A 17979-nucleotide genomic window follows, 5' to 3' on the forward strand; every position below is an offset into this window, starting at 1 on the left:
AATTTACTGCTGGCAGAAGCTGATGGTTGAGCTACGTGAGTTGTTACCTAATGAATGCTATCCATTGTACTGGTGATAATATCATATTGGTAAGATGCTACGTGATTACTTTCCCACAACTCCAACATGAATCAGATTTAACGTAGGGGTACCTTATAGCAGTGGTGGGTTCTCCCGAGCCGGTAGCGGTGACGATATGACATCACCAAACTAGTTCTCCCCCCCCGCCCCCTGCACCCTCCCCCGCATTATTCTTACCTTTTATTTGGCCCCACCCCCAATCTATTGCTGCCTCCTGTGTCCCAGCTGATGGCTAGAGGGAAAAAAACTGTTTAAACTCTTGCCCAGGGCTTCAAAGGGCCACCCTACAGCTGATCAGTGTTAAAAGAAAACAAATGATTAGAACAGTGCCTGCAAAAATACATGAGTAGATCGGTGCCTGCAAAAATACATGAGTAGATCAGTGCTTGCAAAAATTCATGAGTAGATCGGTGCCTGCAAAAATAAATGGGTAGATTGGTACAGCTCTACAAGCAGTTAAAAGCCTGGTAGACCAGTACCTCTGCTAAATCCTAAATAATTGTCACATGACCATCAAGCCACACCCACAAAATAAGCCACACCCACAAAATAAGCCACGCCCACAGAACTGGTAGTAAAAAAATTTAGAACCCACCCCTGCCTTATAACATCTCCACGTTTCGGAAAGGTACATGCCATTTTTTTCAATGAATAATAATAACTTCTGCTTAAAGGTGCACAACAAATACTACTTATTGATTGGTGCAGACAAAGCTAGCCAGATTTCAGGATTAGGAATAGAATAAAATCTATTATTTCCTCCTTTCATTGTTTCAAAGGAGATTTGCTATTTTGCTACTGTTGCTGGGCATATTGTTACTCAAAACCCAGGAGGAGGAGAGCACGTGTCACAAATAAGTGCAGATTGCTCTAAAAATTGAGCCAAATTAGAAAATGACTCTTTGTTCAAAGCGGAAGAAAAACCTCTCCTGTTTCGTAAAAGTTAATGTATTTAGTGCGCCCGCACCCTATGCATTGATATGCATTCACTCACCAAGCAAACAAGGAATCAGAATCAGAATAGAATAGAGCTGGAAGGGACCTTGGAGGTCTTCTAGTCCAGCCCCGTGCTCAAGAAGGAGATCCTATATCATTTCAGACAAGTGACTGTCCAATCTCTTCTTAAAATCCTCCAGTGATGAAGCAAACAAGTTGCACAAAGGAAGTGGAGAGAGAAGATCCTTTTAAAAAAAAAAAAACCTTTTTCCCTCTTCTTTTCGCTTTGTCTTTCAATCCAAGCTGATCTTTACTCAGACAAGGAACTCTGGTGAGCTTGCTGCCAAAGCAAGCAGAGAGGGAATATTTGCGTGGATATTTGGTTAAAGAAGAAAGCAAGGAAGTCTCCGAGCAACATGGAGAGTGAAGGAACCATTATTGTGAGCTTTATAGTATGTACAATTTTAGCCTTCCTGCCTACAGAGGACTAAAACTACACCTTCTGCAAGTGTAAATTTGTTTTTTTTATTAGAGGAGAAAGTGAAAGGACTTCAGGAAAGAGGGAAGATGAGACGCTCCAGAAGAGGACAGCTAAGCTCTTCAGAAGAGGCAGAGAGGTGAAGAGAATACCTAAGAACAGAAACAAAACCCTTTGGCAGAAGCAAACATGTGGATTAATGTGAACCAAAGAAGGAAAAGGATTAGGAAGCACTCGGGTGCTAAGGAACTAAGACATTGATGCCAAGGTCTCCCTCTAGAGCAGGTGTGTCAAACTCAAGGCCTGCGGGCCGGATCCAGCCGGTGGGATGCTTAAATCTGGCCCCCGGGGCCAGCCTGGAAAAAGCAAAGGACTGGCCCGCAGTGCCTCTGCTAGCAGAAATGCGGTGTGGGGAGTCCGCGTGCACCCCTGTACCCCATTTTCATCATGGACGGCCTTCTGCAGCATCCTGCCACCCAAAACGGGGTGTGGGAAGGCCGTACACGGCCCCCTATACCCTGTTTTTGGCCTGGATGGCCTCCTGCAGCACCCTGATGGTGAAAATATGCCCCCCCCCGTGCCCAGTTTTGGCCATCAAGGTGCTGAAAGAGGCATCCATCCTGTCTCTCTCCCCACCTCCCAGCCAGCCTGCAAAGGAGAACTACAATGCTGATCCAGCCCTCAAAGAAATTCAGTTTGACACCACTGCTCTAGAGGTTGATGGAAAGCCACCTCAGTGGACATATCCAAGAGCGAGAAAATATTGGACAAAAATACACACATAGTTGGAAAAAATGATAAAACTACATATAGATCTGAAACCAGAGATATTTTTGCTGGGCATTCTCCCAGAAAAATATGATTAAAAGACTGCATATTTGATTTTGCATATATTAACAGCAGCCAGAATTGCATTTGCGCAACAATGGAAAAGTGATGAGATCCCATCTGAGGAGAATGTAATTAAAAAAATATTAGACTGTGCAGAAATGGATAGATTAACACTTACTATTAAGGATAAAGAGGAAACTGAATATTTTTTGATATGGGACACATTTTATCAATGGTTAGATAATAAAAACAGAAGTTGGAAAGGAAGAGATACAAATGGTATAGAGGAGAGTTATTAAAGAAGACGATGTTAAATGTCAAGCATTAAGGTTATTATATCATAAGGTTATTATATTATTAATATGATGGTGATGACTAAATATAATGAAGATGTATAAATATGACTATCAAAATATAATTGTACCCAGAATACACACTGTTTGATGAAAATTGAGTGTTATATAAATAAAACAAATAAAAACATGGGGGGAAAAAAGAAAGAAAGCCACCTCGGGAAACTTTGCCATTGAGTATTGTAGAAGACATTTTGACCTTCGTGGACCAAAACAAACAAGCAGCCACCTTGAAAAAAATGCATGTGTTGTGATGGTGAATGATTCCCTACTGAGGAGAGGCAGCTACTGTATGTGTAGAACTGATATAACATTGTGGGGGATGTGTTGACTTCCAAGGTGTGACAGAGAAAAGATTATTTCCAAAGTTACTAAGAAAATTTCACTCATCAAACACCGTCTTTTGTAACTTTTCTGTCTTCTCCTATAAAAAAAAGGCTTGGAAGTTAACACTCCTCCCTGAATCCATGAAGGAATGAATGACATAACTGGAAGAGATGTTGAAAAAGTTTCTGGGGATTACAAAGGTCTTGACAAGGAAGGTATTTTTTTCTCCCCATTGTATTTGAGGGTCATGATGCAAGAAGAGAAAGGGACGTGGTGGCTCAGTGGCTAAGACATTGAGCTTGTTGATCAAAAGGTCGGCGGTTCAGCAGTTCAAATCCCTAGTGCTGCGTAATGGGGTGAGCTCCCATTACTTGTCCCAGCTTCTGCCAACCTAGCAGTTTGAAAGCATGTAAAAAATGCGTAGAAAAATAGGGACCACCTTTGGTGGTAAGGTAACAGTGTTCCGTGCACCTTTGGCATTTAGTCATGCCGGCCACATGACCATGGAGACGTCTTCAGACAGTGCTGGCTCTTTGGCTTTGAAACGGAGATGAGCACCGCCCCCTAGAGTCAGGAAGGACTAGTATATATGTGCGAGGGGAACCTTTACCTTTACCTTTTATGCAAGGTGACAAAACAGGATTCTGGAAGTGAATTGGCTATGCAAGTAAAGTCACCACAGAAGAGTTGGAATTCTACATCAGTGTCCTATTCTATCTTCATCAAGGAAGAGATGGGTTACATTTTACAAAATCTGAGAAGGAAATATTTGACAGATGCTTCCCTCTGTCTCGTCAGGAGGATGTGCATTCAAGGACAACAGCCAAGAAAGCAGAACACAATGGGGGAAGCAGAAGTGGGGATTTAGGATGAGAAGTCAGTCTCAGGGGAAATTATAGTAAGCGGGAACCGCAGATGTTTCTAACCAATACACAAAATATGGTAATAAACAGGAAGAACTAGAGATCCTAATTGAGAAAGGTGAATATGATCTAATTTAGTGTACTGTGCAGCGGTGGGTTTCAGAAATGCTTACCACTGGTTCGCCCTGCGTGTGCTCGTTTCACACATGCACCTTCTGCGCATGCGCCCGGCCTCAAAAACATGACTAAATAGGACGTCTTTATGCTGGGGTGGGTGGGCAGGCTGGCGAGCCCGCCCGCATTCACACTACCGGTTCGCTCGATGGAAGGCTGAGTCAACCTTGAGCCTGGTGAGATTTGAACTTGCACTAATTGCAGGCAGCTGGCAGCTAAGTGCTAGCACATAACAGCACTTAGTCCGCTGCACCACTGAGGCTCAATGACCCATTTGTTTGTTTTCTTGGTATTCTCACTAGTCCTTTTCAGCACCAAAGTTCAAAATCATCAACATTTTTAGCTAATTTAAATAAATACAACTTCTAAGGTCAGAAGAAGACTACTGAAGGAACTAGCAGAGCTGATCACAGAACCAATGTGAGTAACTTTTTGAGAACTCCTGGAGGACTGGTGAGATCCTAGAAGACTGGAAGAAAGCTGATTTCATCCCCATATTCCATAATAGGAAGAAAGAGGACCTATGGCTTGAGGCCCGTACTAGACAAAGTTTTCAAAGATTATCAAGCATCATCTTTGTGAGCACTTGGATAGGCATGGTAGAATTAACAAGATCCAGCATGGATTTGTCACAAATAGTTATAGGCAAATCATATTTCCTTGTTGGATACAATGATTGGATTAATAGATTAAGGAAACCCAATAGCAGTGGTGGCGAACCTTTTACTCACCAAGTGCTGAATAGGTACGTGATTCGGGCACTTTGCACGTGTGCCATCCGTGCTAATGCGTGGCTCCTCCCCATGCACTGTGCGCACAACCGCACCTTCTGTGCACGTGCACAGCTTTCACGCACACCCCCACCATACGCTGCATGTGCAGCCACACACAGATTTTGTGGGCACGCCCACCATATACTGCGCACGCAATCGCACCATCTGTGCATGCGCGCAGGTTTCACACAACTCCCCCGTATGCGGTGTGTGCAATCGCACCATCTGCGTATGTGTGTGGTTTTCGTGCGTGCAATGCACATGCGTGAACGCCACCTGCGCATGTGCGTGCTGCACACCAGTACTCTCACTTGCACATGCAAACACGTGCGCATGCGCAGGAGAGCTCCGAAGATCAGCTGGGTCCCCTGAATTGCGCAAATGCTCACCAGAGGCCCAAATACCAGCTGGGGCGCACGCGCATGCGCAGGTGCAGATGAATTGGGTGACAGCTCGCGTGCCCAGAAAAATGGCTCTGCGTACCACTTCCGGCATGCATGCCATAGATTCACCATCATGGCCCTATAGCCGTGATGGTGAACCTATGGCACATATGCCACAGGTGGCACGTGGAGCCATATCTGTGGGCACGCGAGCATTGCCCTAGTTCAGCTCCAGCACGCATGTGCGTGCCAGCCACCTGATTTTTGGGCCTTCCAGGCCCACTGGAAGTCAGGAAAAAGGCTGTTGTTTCGGATATGCTTTTATTAACAAAGTAAAACTAACAAACAACGCTTATAAAGCGTCTTCCAAGGCAACACCCAGGAACCGGAAACACCTCATAGAGGCACATAGAGATAAAGCTTAAAAGCAACACAACCCCATAACAGCTGTTTCTGGCCTCCAGAGAGCCTCCGGGATGGGGAGGCTGTTTTTGCCCTCCCCAGGCTCCAAGAAAGCCTCTGGAGCCTGGGGAGAGCGAAAAACACGCCTCCCAGGCCCACTGTGCCATCATGTGCCAAAAATGGGGGGAGTGTGGGGGGGGTCACACGTGCATGCACGGTGGGGGCAGGGCACATTGAATTATGGATGTGGTCACGCACTTGCGCGACCCCCCTACACGCCCCCCTGCTTTTGGCACGCAACAACAAAAAGGTTAGCCATCACTGCCCTATAGGCATAGTATATTTCCTTATATTCTTAATAGAATAGTAACATGTGAACTAGCCTGATTCCACATTGGTTTTAAAGTTTGATACTGATTTTTAATTGAAATGTTTCAAATTATGGGCCAAATTTCATATAATTATTTTTAAAATTATTTTAACATTTGTGTACAAATGTTTTTATTTTGGCTGTTCACCGCCCTGAGTCCGAAAGGAGAAGGGCAGTATACAAATCTAATTAAAGATAAAGATAAAAGATGATATCACTGTTAGATTGTATCTCAGTTGCCTCAATGACTATATCCAAAGAATGCTCATGAATAGCTTGTCTTCAGTTTGGAAGGAAACATGGAGCAGAATGCCAAAGCTTTCTGTCTTGGGACCTTTGCTGTTCAGCATTTAAATCAAACGACTTGGATGAGGGCAGTGAGCTGACACACACAGAGTCTGCAGATAAGACAAAACTGGGAAAGAAGATCATAAAAATCTAGACAGACTTTGTCAGTATTATAACAACAAAGCTGACACCATGTTAAGAGAGGCAGACTTGTCTAAGAATAAACCCCAAGGAGAGAAAAATGTGTAAAATAGCAAACAAGCTATTGTCAGTTGAATTCACGTGTCAGTCAACAAAGAGTGAAAGTGACCACCAAGCACCAAGTTCTTTGTAGCCTGGTCATAACAGCATCATGAATGAAGGAAATGATAGCTGACGTGATGTGTGGTGGAAGACTGCTGTGATGAGATAAAAGGACTATACAAGGACTATCCATGCATGCCACCATCCTACCAAACACACTGTCTTCACTGTCCCTTCCATTAGTTGGCCAGTATAGTAGTGGGACTTGGAGAACATGAATGTGAAGGTGTAAAAAAGATGTGGAGACTCTAGAAAGAGTGCAGAGAAGAGTAACAAAGTTGATTAGGGAACTGGAGGCTAAAACATGAAGAATGGTTGCAGGAACTGGGTATGTCCAGTTTAATGAAAAGAAGGACTTGGGACGACATGATAGCAGTGTTCCAATATCTCAGGGGCTGCCACAAAGAAGAGGGAGTCAAGCTATTCCCTTAAGCACCTGAGGGTAGGACAAGAAGCAATGGTTGGAAACTAATCAAGGAGAGAAGCAACCTAGAACTAAGGAGAAATTTCCTGACAGAACAATTATGTTGGAACAACTTGCCTCCAGAAGTTGTGAATGTTCCAACACTGGAAGTTTTTAAGAAGAGATTGGATAACCATTTGTCTGAAGTGGTGTAGGGTTTCCTGCCTAAGCAGGGGGTTGGACTAGATGACCTCCAAGGTCCTTTCCACCTCTGTTATTCTATTCTATTCTATTCTATTCTATTCTATTCTATTCTATTCTATTCTATTCTATTCTATTCTATTCTATTCTGTGAAGTTTAAGTAATTGAGGACTGGAGGCATATGAAAAACAGTTTCAGGAATTCGGTATGTCTAGTTCAATGAAAAAAAGGATTGGGGTGACATGATAGCAGGGTTCCAATATCTCAGGGGCTGCCACAAGGAAGAGGGAGTCAACCTATTCTCCAAAGCACCTGAAGGCAAGACAAGAAACAATGGATGGAAACTAATCAAGGAGAGAAGCAACCTAGAACTAAAGAGAAATTTCCTAATCGTGAGAACAATTAATTGGTGGAACGGCTTGCCTTCAGCAGTTGTAGGTGCTCCAACACTGGACATTTTAAAGAAGAAATTGGACTACCATCTGTCTGAAATGGTACAGGCTTTCCTTCCTGAGCCGGGGGTTGGACTAGAAGACCTCCAAGGTCCCTTCCAACTCTGTTATTATTCTGTTATTCAGTCAATAAAGGTACGAGGCTAACAGATACTTTCTTTACATGTTTCCTCGTGTGAGATCCCAAATTTTAAATGTGTAACAGCAATGGACTGAAATGAATAAGGAACATAAAGTTCTGTGTCTGATAAAAAAAGAAAAAAAGGAAGGCTGTAAGTTTAGGATGTGGAAGGCTAGGGTTAGCAGTAGTATATGTAAAAGAAAACTAGATGTCTTCATGTTGATCATATATCCTTTCTTTCTTGATTTGATCAAATTTTCCAACGTTCATCTCCCTCACAGAGTGCCTCATCAATGTAGAATCATAAAAAAAAAAAAAGAAAGAAAGAAATCAGCACACTTCCTAAAGTGGAGAACAAATCCTTGAGCTTCCATCCAACATATCCAGCTCTGAGCTGGGTCAGTCTGCATCTAATGTTGAGTGTCCAGCAATCAAATGTGGCCTTTGCTTCCTTAGCCGAGCCAGCTAAGCATGTGGCTGTTCAGCTACTACCAGTCAGATACATAGACTTGATTATTCCTGCCAGGGATTCTGAATATCAAAAGCCTGGTAGATATGAATGTAAAGGAAGCTGGGATGCTCCAGGCCTAATCAGTCTGGAAAAAAAGGAGGCTGTGGTTGGGTTTTCTGAGCACATTGAAACAGAAAGAACCACGGTGACGCAGTGGTTAGAATGCAGTACTGCAGGCTACTTCTGCTGATTGTCGGCTGCCTGCAATTTGGCGCTTCAAATCTCACCAGGCTCAAGGTTGGCTCAGCCTTCCATCCTTCTGAGGTCGGTAAAATGAGGACCCAGATTGTTGGGGGGAATAGGCTGACTCTGTAAACTGCTTAGAGAGAGTTGTAAAGCACTGTGAAGCGTTTGTTGTTGTTAGTTGCGAAGTCGTGTCCGACCCATTGTGACCCCATGGACAATGTTCCTCCAGGCCTTCCTGTCCTCTACCATCCTCTGGAGTCCATTTAAGCTCACACCGACTGCTTCAGTGACTCCATCCAGCCACCTCATTCTCTGCCGTCCCTTTCTTCTTTTGCCCTCAGTTTTTCCCAGCATTAGGCTCTTCTCCTGCTTGAGCAGGGGCCTGGATTAGAAGATCTCCAAGGTCCCTTCCAGCCCTATTCTGATTGATTGATTGATTAATTGATTGATTGATTGATTGATTGATTGATTGATTGATTGATTGATTTCTTGCACTAACACCCTTCAGAATAATTCAACGGGGCATTTGTGTTCCAATTTAATTTGTAGCACCAGCACCGAGCATTTTTCTTTGTTAACTGTAAACATTGCATTCCTGCACTTCTCCAAGAGTTGGCACCTGGTTAACTCTGTCACTATTTTCCTTACAGTATGGCTCTCTATTGTTCCACCTCTGCTTGGAGACAATAGCTTTCCCCATGAGGTCACTGTAATTTCATTAGCGATCAAAGGGACAAATGAAAGGAGAGTTCTTCTCCCTTGCAAAGCTGATCAGATCATAATTACACATGATTTTTTTTAGCTTACTTAGTTATATTAATTATGTTATGGCTATGACGCTTTAGGCAGAGTCAAGAGTTAGCAAAACACAAATAAGGACCGTCATAAACTCTTTAAAAAGTCTCTTGTATGGCCAGTTACTCTGATGAAGTATGGAACTTCCAGCATATGTAGTTTCCTGCTGCAAGAATATGTTTATTTCTTGCAGTGAACAACCAATTCTGTGTACTCTCTAAAATCTAAGTGAAGGGTGACTTCCTTACTTACAAATAAAAGGAAAGAATCCAAGTATAGAATCTATGTATGAGTAATGCAGCAAGTATTAGACTCAGAATGTTATTTTTGAAAATCTTTCCTGTGGAATGAACTGTAATTCAGCTGTACAGATACTGTGACACTTGGAAAATTCCCTCAAGATCAAATGAACTTCGGTTCACTCAAGGGAGATTCTAGACTCTAGAAAGAGTGCAGAGAAGAGCAACAAAGATGATTAGGGAACTGGAGCAGTGATGGGTTTCAAAATTTTTTACTCCCGGTTCTGTGGGTGTGGCTTGGTGGGCGTGGCATGGATTGGTGGGTGTGGCTTGGTGGGCGTGGCAGGAGAAGGATACTGTAAAATCTCCATTCCCACCCCACTCCAGGAGAAGGTTACTGCAAAATCCCCATTTCCTCCCGATCAGCTGAGACTTGGGAGGCAGAGGGGGGCGGGGCCAGTCAGAATTTTTACTACTGGTTCTCCGAACTACTCAAAATTTCCTCTACCAGTTCTCCAGAACTGGTCAGAACCTGCTGAAACCCACCTCTGGACTGGAGGGTAAAACATACAAAGAATGTTTGCTAGAATTGGGTTAGAATAGAATAGAATAACAAAGTTGGAAGGGACCTTGGAGGTCATCTAGTCCAACCCCCTGCTTAAACAGGAAACCCTACACCACTTCAGACAAATGGTTATCTAACATCTTCTTTAAAACTTCCAGTGTTGGAGCATTCACAACTTCTGGAGGCAAGTTGTTCCACTGATTAATTGTTCTGTCAGGAAATTTCTCCTTAGTTCTAAGTTGCTTCTCTCCTTGATTAGTTTCCACCCATTGCTTCTTGTCCTGCCCTCAGGTGCTTTGGAGAATAGCTTGACTCCCTCTTCTTTGTGGCAGCCCCTGAGATATTGGAAGACTGCTATCATGTCTCCCCTAGTCCTTCTCTTCCTTAAACTAGACATACCCAGTTCCTACAACCATTCTTCATATGTTTTAGCCACCAGTCCCCTAATCATCTTTGTTGCTCTCCTCTGCACTCTTTCTAAAGTTTCAACATCTTTTTTACATCGTGGCGACCAAACTTGTTTAATGAAAAGAAGGACTAGGGGGGACATGATAGCAGTGTTCCAATATCTAAGAGGTTGCCATAAAGAAGAGGGAGTCAGCCTATTCTCCAAAGCACCTGAAGGCAGCACAAGAAGCAATGAGTGGAAATCAACCAAGGAGAGAACCAACCTGGAACTAAGGAGATAATTCCCAACAGAACAATCAGTGGAACGACTTGCCTCCAGAAGTTGTGGGTGCCCGAACACTGGAGGTTTTTAAAAAGAGTCTGAACAACCATTTATTGGAAATGGTATAGGGTTTCCTGCCTGAGCAGGAAGATCTCCAAGGTCCCTTCCAACTGTGTTATTCTGTTAGATGATTGGAACTCTCCAAGGTTGGAGATAGGACTCCTTGAGAGCCGAGAATAATGGTGCAAGATTAGCTTGCCATACCCAATAACCTCTTAGTTGTTTTCTGCTCCTTTTGATCTCTGCCTCCACAGCGTTCCAGAATTGCTTACATCAATGAATAATGTAACCAGCCGATTGTGTAGTTTTCCATGATGGTTGTAGTTATCAGTAGGTACTGTAATTGTGATCCCCAAATTGTAGGTCTATTTTTGCACCCATTTTTTTCCTCCATTCCTTACCTTGGGGTTGAATAACAGCAGTTGAAGACATGCTGTTCATGTGATAGGTATCCAGTTCAGTACTGACCTAAATATATGGCCACAATTGGGAACTAGAATTTCTGTTGCTAAGTAGGGCAGTTGTTAAGCAATGCAGGTACTGCAGTTGTTAAGTGAATCAAGCGAATTTGGCTCCCCTCCTCATCCAGAGGTGGGATTCACTTACCGTCCCTACTGGTTCGCTAAAACGCATGCGCACAACCTTCTGTGCATGCGCAATAGTGGTGCATTACGTACGGGCAGGTGAGCGGAACCTCCCACAATCGCCACTACCGGTTTGTGTGATCCGGAGAGAACCAGCTGAATCCCACCACTGCCCTCATCCATTGCTTGTTGAAAGGCAATTAGGAAAAGTTGTAAATGTTGCATGATCCCAGGGCCCTGCAACCATTGTATATATATGCTGGTTGCCGAGCATCCAAATGTTGATCACGTGACCATGGGGATGATGAGTGAAAGTCTGACTCAAGGGCAGGGGTGAAATGCTCCCGGTTTGGACCGGATCACCCGATCCGGTAGCGATGGAGGTGAGTGGTTCGGAGAACCGGTAGCAAAAATCCCTGCTCCTCCCCCATGCCCAGCTGAGCTGCACAATCATCAGAGGCTTTTTAAAAACTTTTAAAAGCATTTTTTCTACAACCTCTTCTGCCGAAAACATGCTTTTAAAAGTAAAAAATAAAGCCTCTGATGATCGCGCGGCTCAGCTGGGATCGTCAAAGGCTTTTAAAAGAAAAAACCCCCCTTTTTTTCTTTTAAATGCCTCTGACGATCCCAGCTGAGTTGCCGGATCAGCAGAGGCTTTTTAAAAAAACTCAGCTTGGATCATCAGAGGCATTTAAAAGAAAAAAACCCTTCGCCAAAGAGGTTGTAGAAAAAATGCTTTTAAAAGTAAAAAAAAACACAAATTGGTCACGCCCACCCAGTCACATTACCCACCATCACCAAGCCACGCCCACAGAACCGGTAGTAACAAATTTTAGATTTCACCACTGCTCAAGGGCTCCCTATAGAACAGAGGTGGGGAACTATGGCCCCTTTAATGACTTGTGGACTTCAACTCCCAGAATTCCTGAGCCGTAGCTCAGGAATTCTGGGAGTTGAAGTCCACAAGTCATAAAAAGGCCATTGTTTCCCACCCCTGCTGTATAAGGTAGTTTTCCAACTGGAGATTGGGACATCACACTGATGAGCAAAAAAAAAAAAAAAAAAAAAAACAATTCCTGCAAATAAGAGCCTTGGTAGTACAGGGGTTTAAGGCACCCTGTTATTAAGCTGGTTATTAAGACCAGCTGCCTGCAATTACTGCAGGGTTCGAATCTCGCCAAGGCTCAAGGTTGACTCAGCCTTCCATCCTTTCTAAGGTAGGTGAAATGAGGACCCAGTTGTGGGGGCAATAAGCTGACTTTGTATAAATATACAAAAGGATGAAGGCTATTGCTGAGCACATTGTAAGCCGCTCTGAGTCTTCGGAGAAGGGCGGCATATAAATCAAATTAAAAAACAAAACAAAACCATAGAAAGGACTTCTTTCAATAAAATATCCATCTAAAGCATTGCTATCAACCTGCCTTCCATTGAGGACCTGTATACTACACAAGTCTGAAAGAGGGCTGTGAACATATTTACAGACCCCTCACAGCCTGGACATAAACTGTGTCAACTCCTACCCTCAAAACGACGCTATAGAGCACTGCACACCAGAATAACTAGTTACAAGAACAGTTTTTCCACGAACGCCCTCACTCTGCTAAACAAATAATTCCCTCAACACTGTCAAACTATTCACTAAGTCTGCATTACTATTACTATTAATCTTCTCATCGTTCCTATCACCCATCTCCTCCCACTTATGACTGTATGACTGTAACTTTGTTGCTGGTATCTTTACGATTTATATTTACTGTTTCCTAATACAATTTGATTGCTTATTTGTTCCCTATGGCTATCATTATGATTCTTGACAAATGTATCTTGTGTTGTTGCTGGTATCCTTACGATTTATATTGATATTGTTTCCTGGTTGCTTATTTGTAACCTATCACTATCATTAAGTGTTGTACCTTATGATTCTTGATGAATGTATCTTTTCTTTTATGTACACTGAGAGCATATGCACCAAGACAAATTCCTTGTGTTTCCAATCACACTTGGCCAATAAAAAATTCTATTCTATCCTTTTCATCAGGTTCGCCTGATCCGCCAGTTGTGTCCCTATCTAGATCGGGACTCCCTACACACAGTCACTCATGCCCTCGTTACTTCTCGTCTGGACTACTGCAACGCTCTCTACATGGGGCTCCCCTTGAGGTGCACTCGGAGGCTCCAACTGGCGCAGAGTGCGGCTGCGCGGGTGGTGATGGGAGCGACATGGAGTTCCCATGTAACACCTCTCCTGCGCGAGCTGCACTGGCTCCCGGTGGTCTTCCGAGTGCGCTTCAAGGTTCTGGTTATCACCTTTAAAGCGCTCCATGGCTTAGGACCTGGTTATTTACGGGACCGCCTGCTACCACCAATAGCCTCCCACCGGCCAGTACGCTCCCATAGAGAGGGGCTCCTCCGGGTGCCGTCGGCCAAACAATGTCGGCTGTCGGCCCCTAGGGGGAGAGCCTTCTCTGTGGGGGCACCTACGATTTGGAACGAGCTCCCCCCGGAGATACGTAGGATCCCGGATCTGCGCACCTTCCGCCGCGCGCTTAAGACTTTTCTATTTTATCAAGCTGGCCTGGCCTAAATCTTCCCCCTTTTTAAATGTGGAAATTTTAAATTTTTAAATTTTAAATTCGTCTTATTTATAGGGGCATGGGTAAGGCGTTTTAAATTGGGGAGCCATTTTGGATTTAATTCTGTTTTAAATGTATTTTAATGTTTATATTGTATGTTTTTTAATTTTGGCTGTTCACCGCCCCGAGTCCTTCGGGAGAGGGGGCGGTATAAAAATCTAATAAATAAATAAAATAAATAAAATAAAAGTAGATAAATATGTCTGCTGGAAAAATGCAATTATAAAAGGAATCTCTAGCTGAGAGCTGACTTAGTTTCCCAAGTCAGATTTTTAACAAGATGTTACTTCAGATTCTACATTGAAATCTTAATATATCACTCTGCTTTGTTCTCTCAGGCTGGGTACACTCCTTCTGGAATGAACACAAAGCACTCTGCTTTAGAAAACTACAGGGGCAGAGTGACCTTGCAGGCAGAATCATGGTCTTCTGTCAGGAAATAACAAATTGCTAAACATTTTTTTCACCTGCTGGATAGATTATGCACATTTAGTAGTGCAAGTTTGCTTAGGATGAATTGCCTGATACCGTTTATTTTCACTTCCCTTTCTTCTTGATGAAAATGGGTGGAGGGCTGAAGGAGAGAGGGGATAAATCCAGAATGAATTCTTTTGGACGACTGTTATAAATCTCTTTCCTCCCTTTTTCCCTCCCCCTCACTGTTAAAGAAACCAACATATCCCAAATTCAGAATTTTCTGAAAGTGAGAACAATTAACCAATGCAATGGCTTGCCTCCAGAATTTGTGGGTGTTCCATCACCAGAGTTTTTAAAGAAGAGATTGGACAGCCATTTGTCTGAAATAGTCTCCTGCCTGAGCAGGGGGTTGGACTAGAAGACCTCCAAGGTCCCTTCCAAATCGGTTATTCTGTTCTATGTATCTTCCCACTCATGTCAGAGGATATTTCTACCTTGCATCAGAAGAAAGTTTGAGGGAGAAACTCTAAAATGTGTTAAAAGACTAATATTTCTTTTTAACCATTCTTGTTGTGGGTGTTAGTTTGACTTCTGCCCCTGCAATTTTTCTACCTAGAGCCATCAAAAATGGCGGCTGAATTTGCCATATTTCTTCCAGTTTAGCTGCAGAGAGCTCTCATCAGCTTTTTCCATCCAATAATAAAATTAGCTTGGGGGGGGGGACGGCATTTTTTCTCCAGCAGAACCCACTGGAACATTAATGCACACCTTAAAGCAGGAATCTCCAATCGTGGCAACTTTAAGCCTGGAGGACTTCAACTCCCAGAATTCTGGGAGTATTATTTCAGTAATAATAAAGCTATGAGTATTCATAATGTTGGTTTCCTAATCTGGTCTCTTTCGAAAGGCCGACAGCTAGCCAAAAATCAAGATGTCTCTTTGGTGACAGAATGAAAGGTCAAAGGGTATCTGGGTTAGCAGATTTGCATCCCTTCCTTCTGATAAGGTTAAAGATATTTATGGGTACATATCCATACATCTTTATTCTATTTTTCCCCCCACATTATTTCATGTGCCACTTGACTCTAACATCATTGTGGAGTTTTTTTGTTTTTTTTTACTTTAGACTAGTCCAGCACAATTTCCCCAGAAATAGATGCCACTCTTTGCTTTGGAGTTTATTCTTTGGAAGATTTGTTAAGATAGCAGTCTTTAAAGATTCAGAGTCCTAGATTAACTGCACATTGTTGCTAACCAAGAAGCGTGGAGACCAACCAGCCATCTAAACTAAGTCTCATCACAACTATCTGGTTATTTGTTCAATTCTGTTCCATTCCATTTCATTGAATTCATTTCCTATGGCCACCAATCTCACCATGGTGACTCTGGGTGGCTAACAGTCATTAAAAAGCACAACCAACATCACAGATGAAGTATATAAGTGACCACCAAAGTAAACTTAAAGTACAAGCCAACAGTTATTTTGCACCCAACAGTTTAACTAGTGCTCATTATGTTCCCTATTCAGTGGGAAGTTTTGATACTGCCTGTGGGATCTTCTATTCTAACTGCTTAATATTTTAATATTTTTCCCTAATTGCTTTCTCATGCCAGTGAGCAAACTCATCCATTCCCTAAAACATCTTCCTTCGTTCTCTCCTCCTTCATTGCTTCAGAGTTGTGAGACCTGTTCCAAACATAAATTTGTTGCTGTGTTCGGGAACCTGTATGTAATTTTGTTTCCAGAAAAGAAAATTATAGTCACGTATGATGGGAGTGCACAAACTTTCTTTGGTCCTCAAATGCTGCTGAACTTTAGATTCTATCATCTGACAAGGTTACTCATGTTGACTATGGCTGTTGGCCTGGTATTCTGAACCAAGATTATTGGTTGCTGTTCTATTATTTTCAGTCTGTGAACAGAATGTGTCTAGATTAGCTACTGCAATTGGGGAAGCTTGCCAGGTATTTGGTCTTTAATTTCCAAAAAATCTCAGCAATATCCAGGTTGGGGAACTCCTGATAGCATCAAAATAAATAAATAAATAGATTTTAAAAAAAGGTCCTTGGGAATGGCCAATGATAGCTGTAGCCTCTTCAACCTTCCTAGTTCCATTGACAATAATAGAATATTAAATGCTCAAGAGATAAGCAACCATTATTAGTCAAGTTTATCCACAAAACTGTTCCTGCAGAGTCTCATGAAGATCATGGCACCATCCGTTTCTCATCATAGCTATTTGCACCAGGTAAGTTTCAAACAGAGAGAAGGAGATGGCTGTGGTTTCACAGATAGGCTGAGACAAGGGGCAAGCTATTAATGAGATAAACCCAGGAGATATCCTGGCTTGGTTTATGATTAATCCAGAATTTAGGGCAATTTGGTCCACATTTAAAGTGCATTGTGATGATGTAAATACCTTGCTTATTGAACTAAGTGGCATAGTCTATAGATCGCGACATTTTATTTGCTTTGTGCTTATGTTTCTTCTAACATCCCTGTATCCTTGGCTTGCAGGTCGAAAGTTTAAGAAGTTCAATAAGGTCAAAATGCTAAGAGCCTTAGATGTTGTCGCACTCCAACAGCCAGCAGCCCTTCCAAATGAAAGCCAGACATTGGTGCAGAGGCTTTCTTTTTCACCAAGTCAAGACATTCAATTTATCCCTCCACTGATCACTGTCTTACAAAGCATTGAGCCCGAAGTCGTCTACGCAGGTTATGATAACACAAAACCAGAAACTCCAAGTGCTTTGTTGACCAGCCTCAATCACCTGTGTGAGAGGCAGCTCCTCTGTGTAGTCAAGTGGTCCAAGTCATTACCAGGTAAGAAGGACCTTTTGATGTTGGAAATTGTGTCACTCGGTCCTATTGTTTTCAGGGCACTGGGTGCAGTTCTGAGCAACATTGTTTATGAAGAATGCTGAGAAATCATTGGATGCCATAATAAGTTGTTTTATTTTACAAAAAATAAAATGTATGAAATACACACACACACACACACACACACACACACACACTCTTATACTTATATTATTTATATTTATATTTACATAAAAATTACATTTTGGGCTCTACATAAGGGTGATAAGCCAAGAGACGAAGAAAGGAGGAAAGAGTTAGGTATATATGAGCCACGGTGGCGCAGTGGTTAGAGTGCAGTACTGCAGGCTCCTTCGGCTGACTGCTGGCTGCCTGCAATTTGCCAATTCAAATCTCACCAGACTCAAAGTTGACTCAGCCTTCCATCCTTCTCAGGTCAGTAAAATGAGGACCCAGATTGTTGGGGGCAATATACTGACTCTGTAAAACCGCTTAGAGAGGGCTGTTAAACACTATGAAGTAGTATATAAAGTATATAAGTCTAAGTGCTATTGCTATATTTAGCTATAGTATCAAGAATTAATTGAAATCTATAATACAATCTGAGAACACCTACTATCTTACTACCTTACTATCTTACTACCTTAGTGAGACCACATCTGAAATATTGCATCCAGTTTTGATCACCACACTACAAAAAATATGTCGAGACTTTGGAAAAAGTGCAGAGAAGAGCAACTAAAACAATTAAAGGC

The 17979-nt window shown here is 42.6% G+C and overlaps 1 protein-coding gene across 2 annotated transcripts in view; it reads left to right on the top strand.

Moving 5' to 3' along the window:
• Window positions 1-17979, top strand: part of PGR (progesterone receptor) — a 99548-nt gene that overhangs the window by 68334 nt on the left and 13235 nt on the right. For both annotated transcript variants that reach the window (XM_070942887.1, XM_070942888.1), the window contains exon 4: window positions 16922-17227. In XM_070942887.1, the coding sequence (XP_070798988.1) occupies window positions 16922-17227 (306 nt within the window). The remainder of the gene's footprint in view (window positions 1-16921; window positions 17228-17979) is intronic.

This window comes from Pituophis catenifer, unplaced genomic scaffold (genome assembly GCF_029215685.1).
Source record: "Pituophis catenifer annectens isolate HBS135680 unplaced genomic scaffold, rPitCat1.0.hap2 SCAF_4, whole genome shotgun sequence".
NCBI classification, from domain to species: domain Eukaryota; kingdom Metazoa; phylum Chordata; class Lepidosauria; order Squamata; family Colubridae; genus Pituophis; species Pituophis catenifer.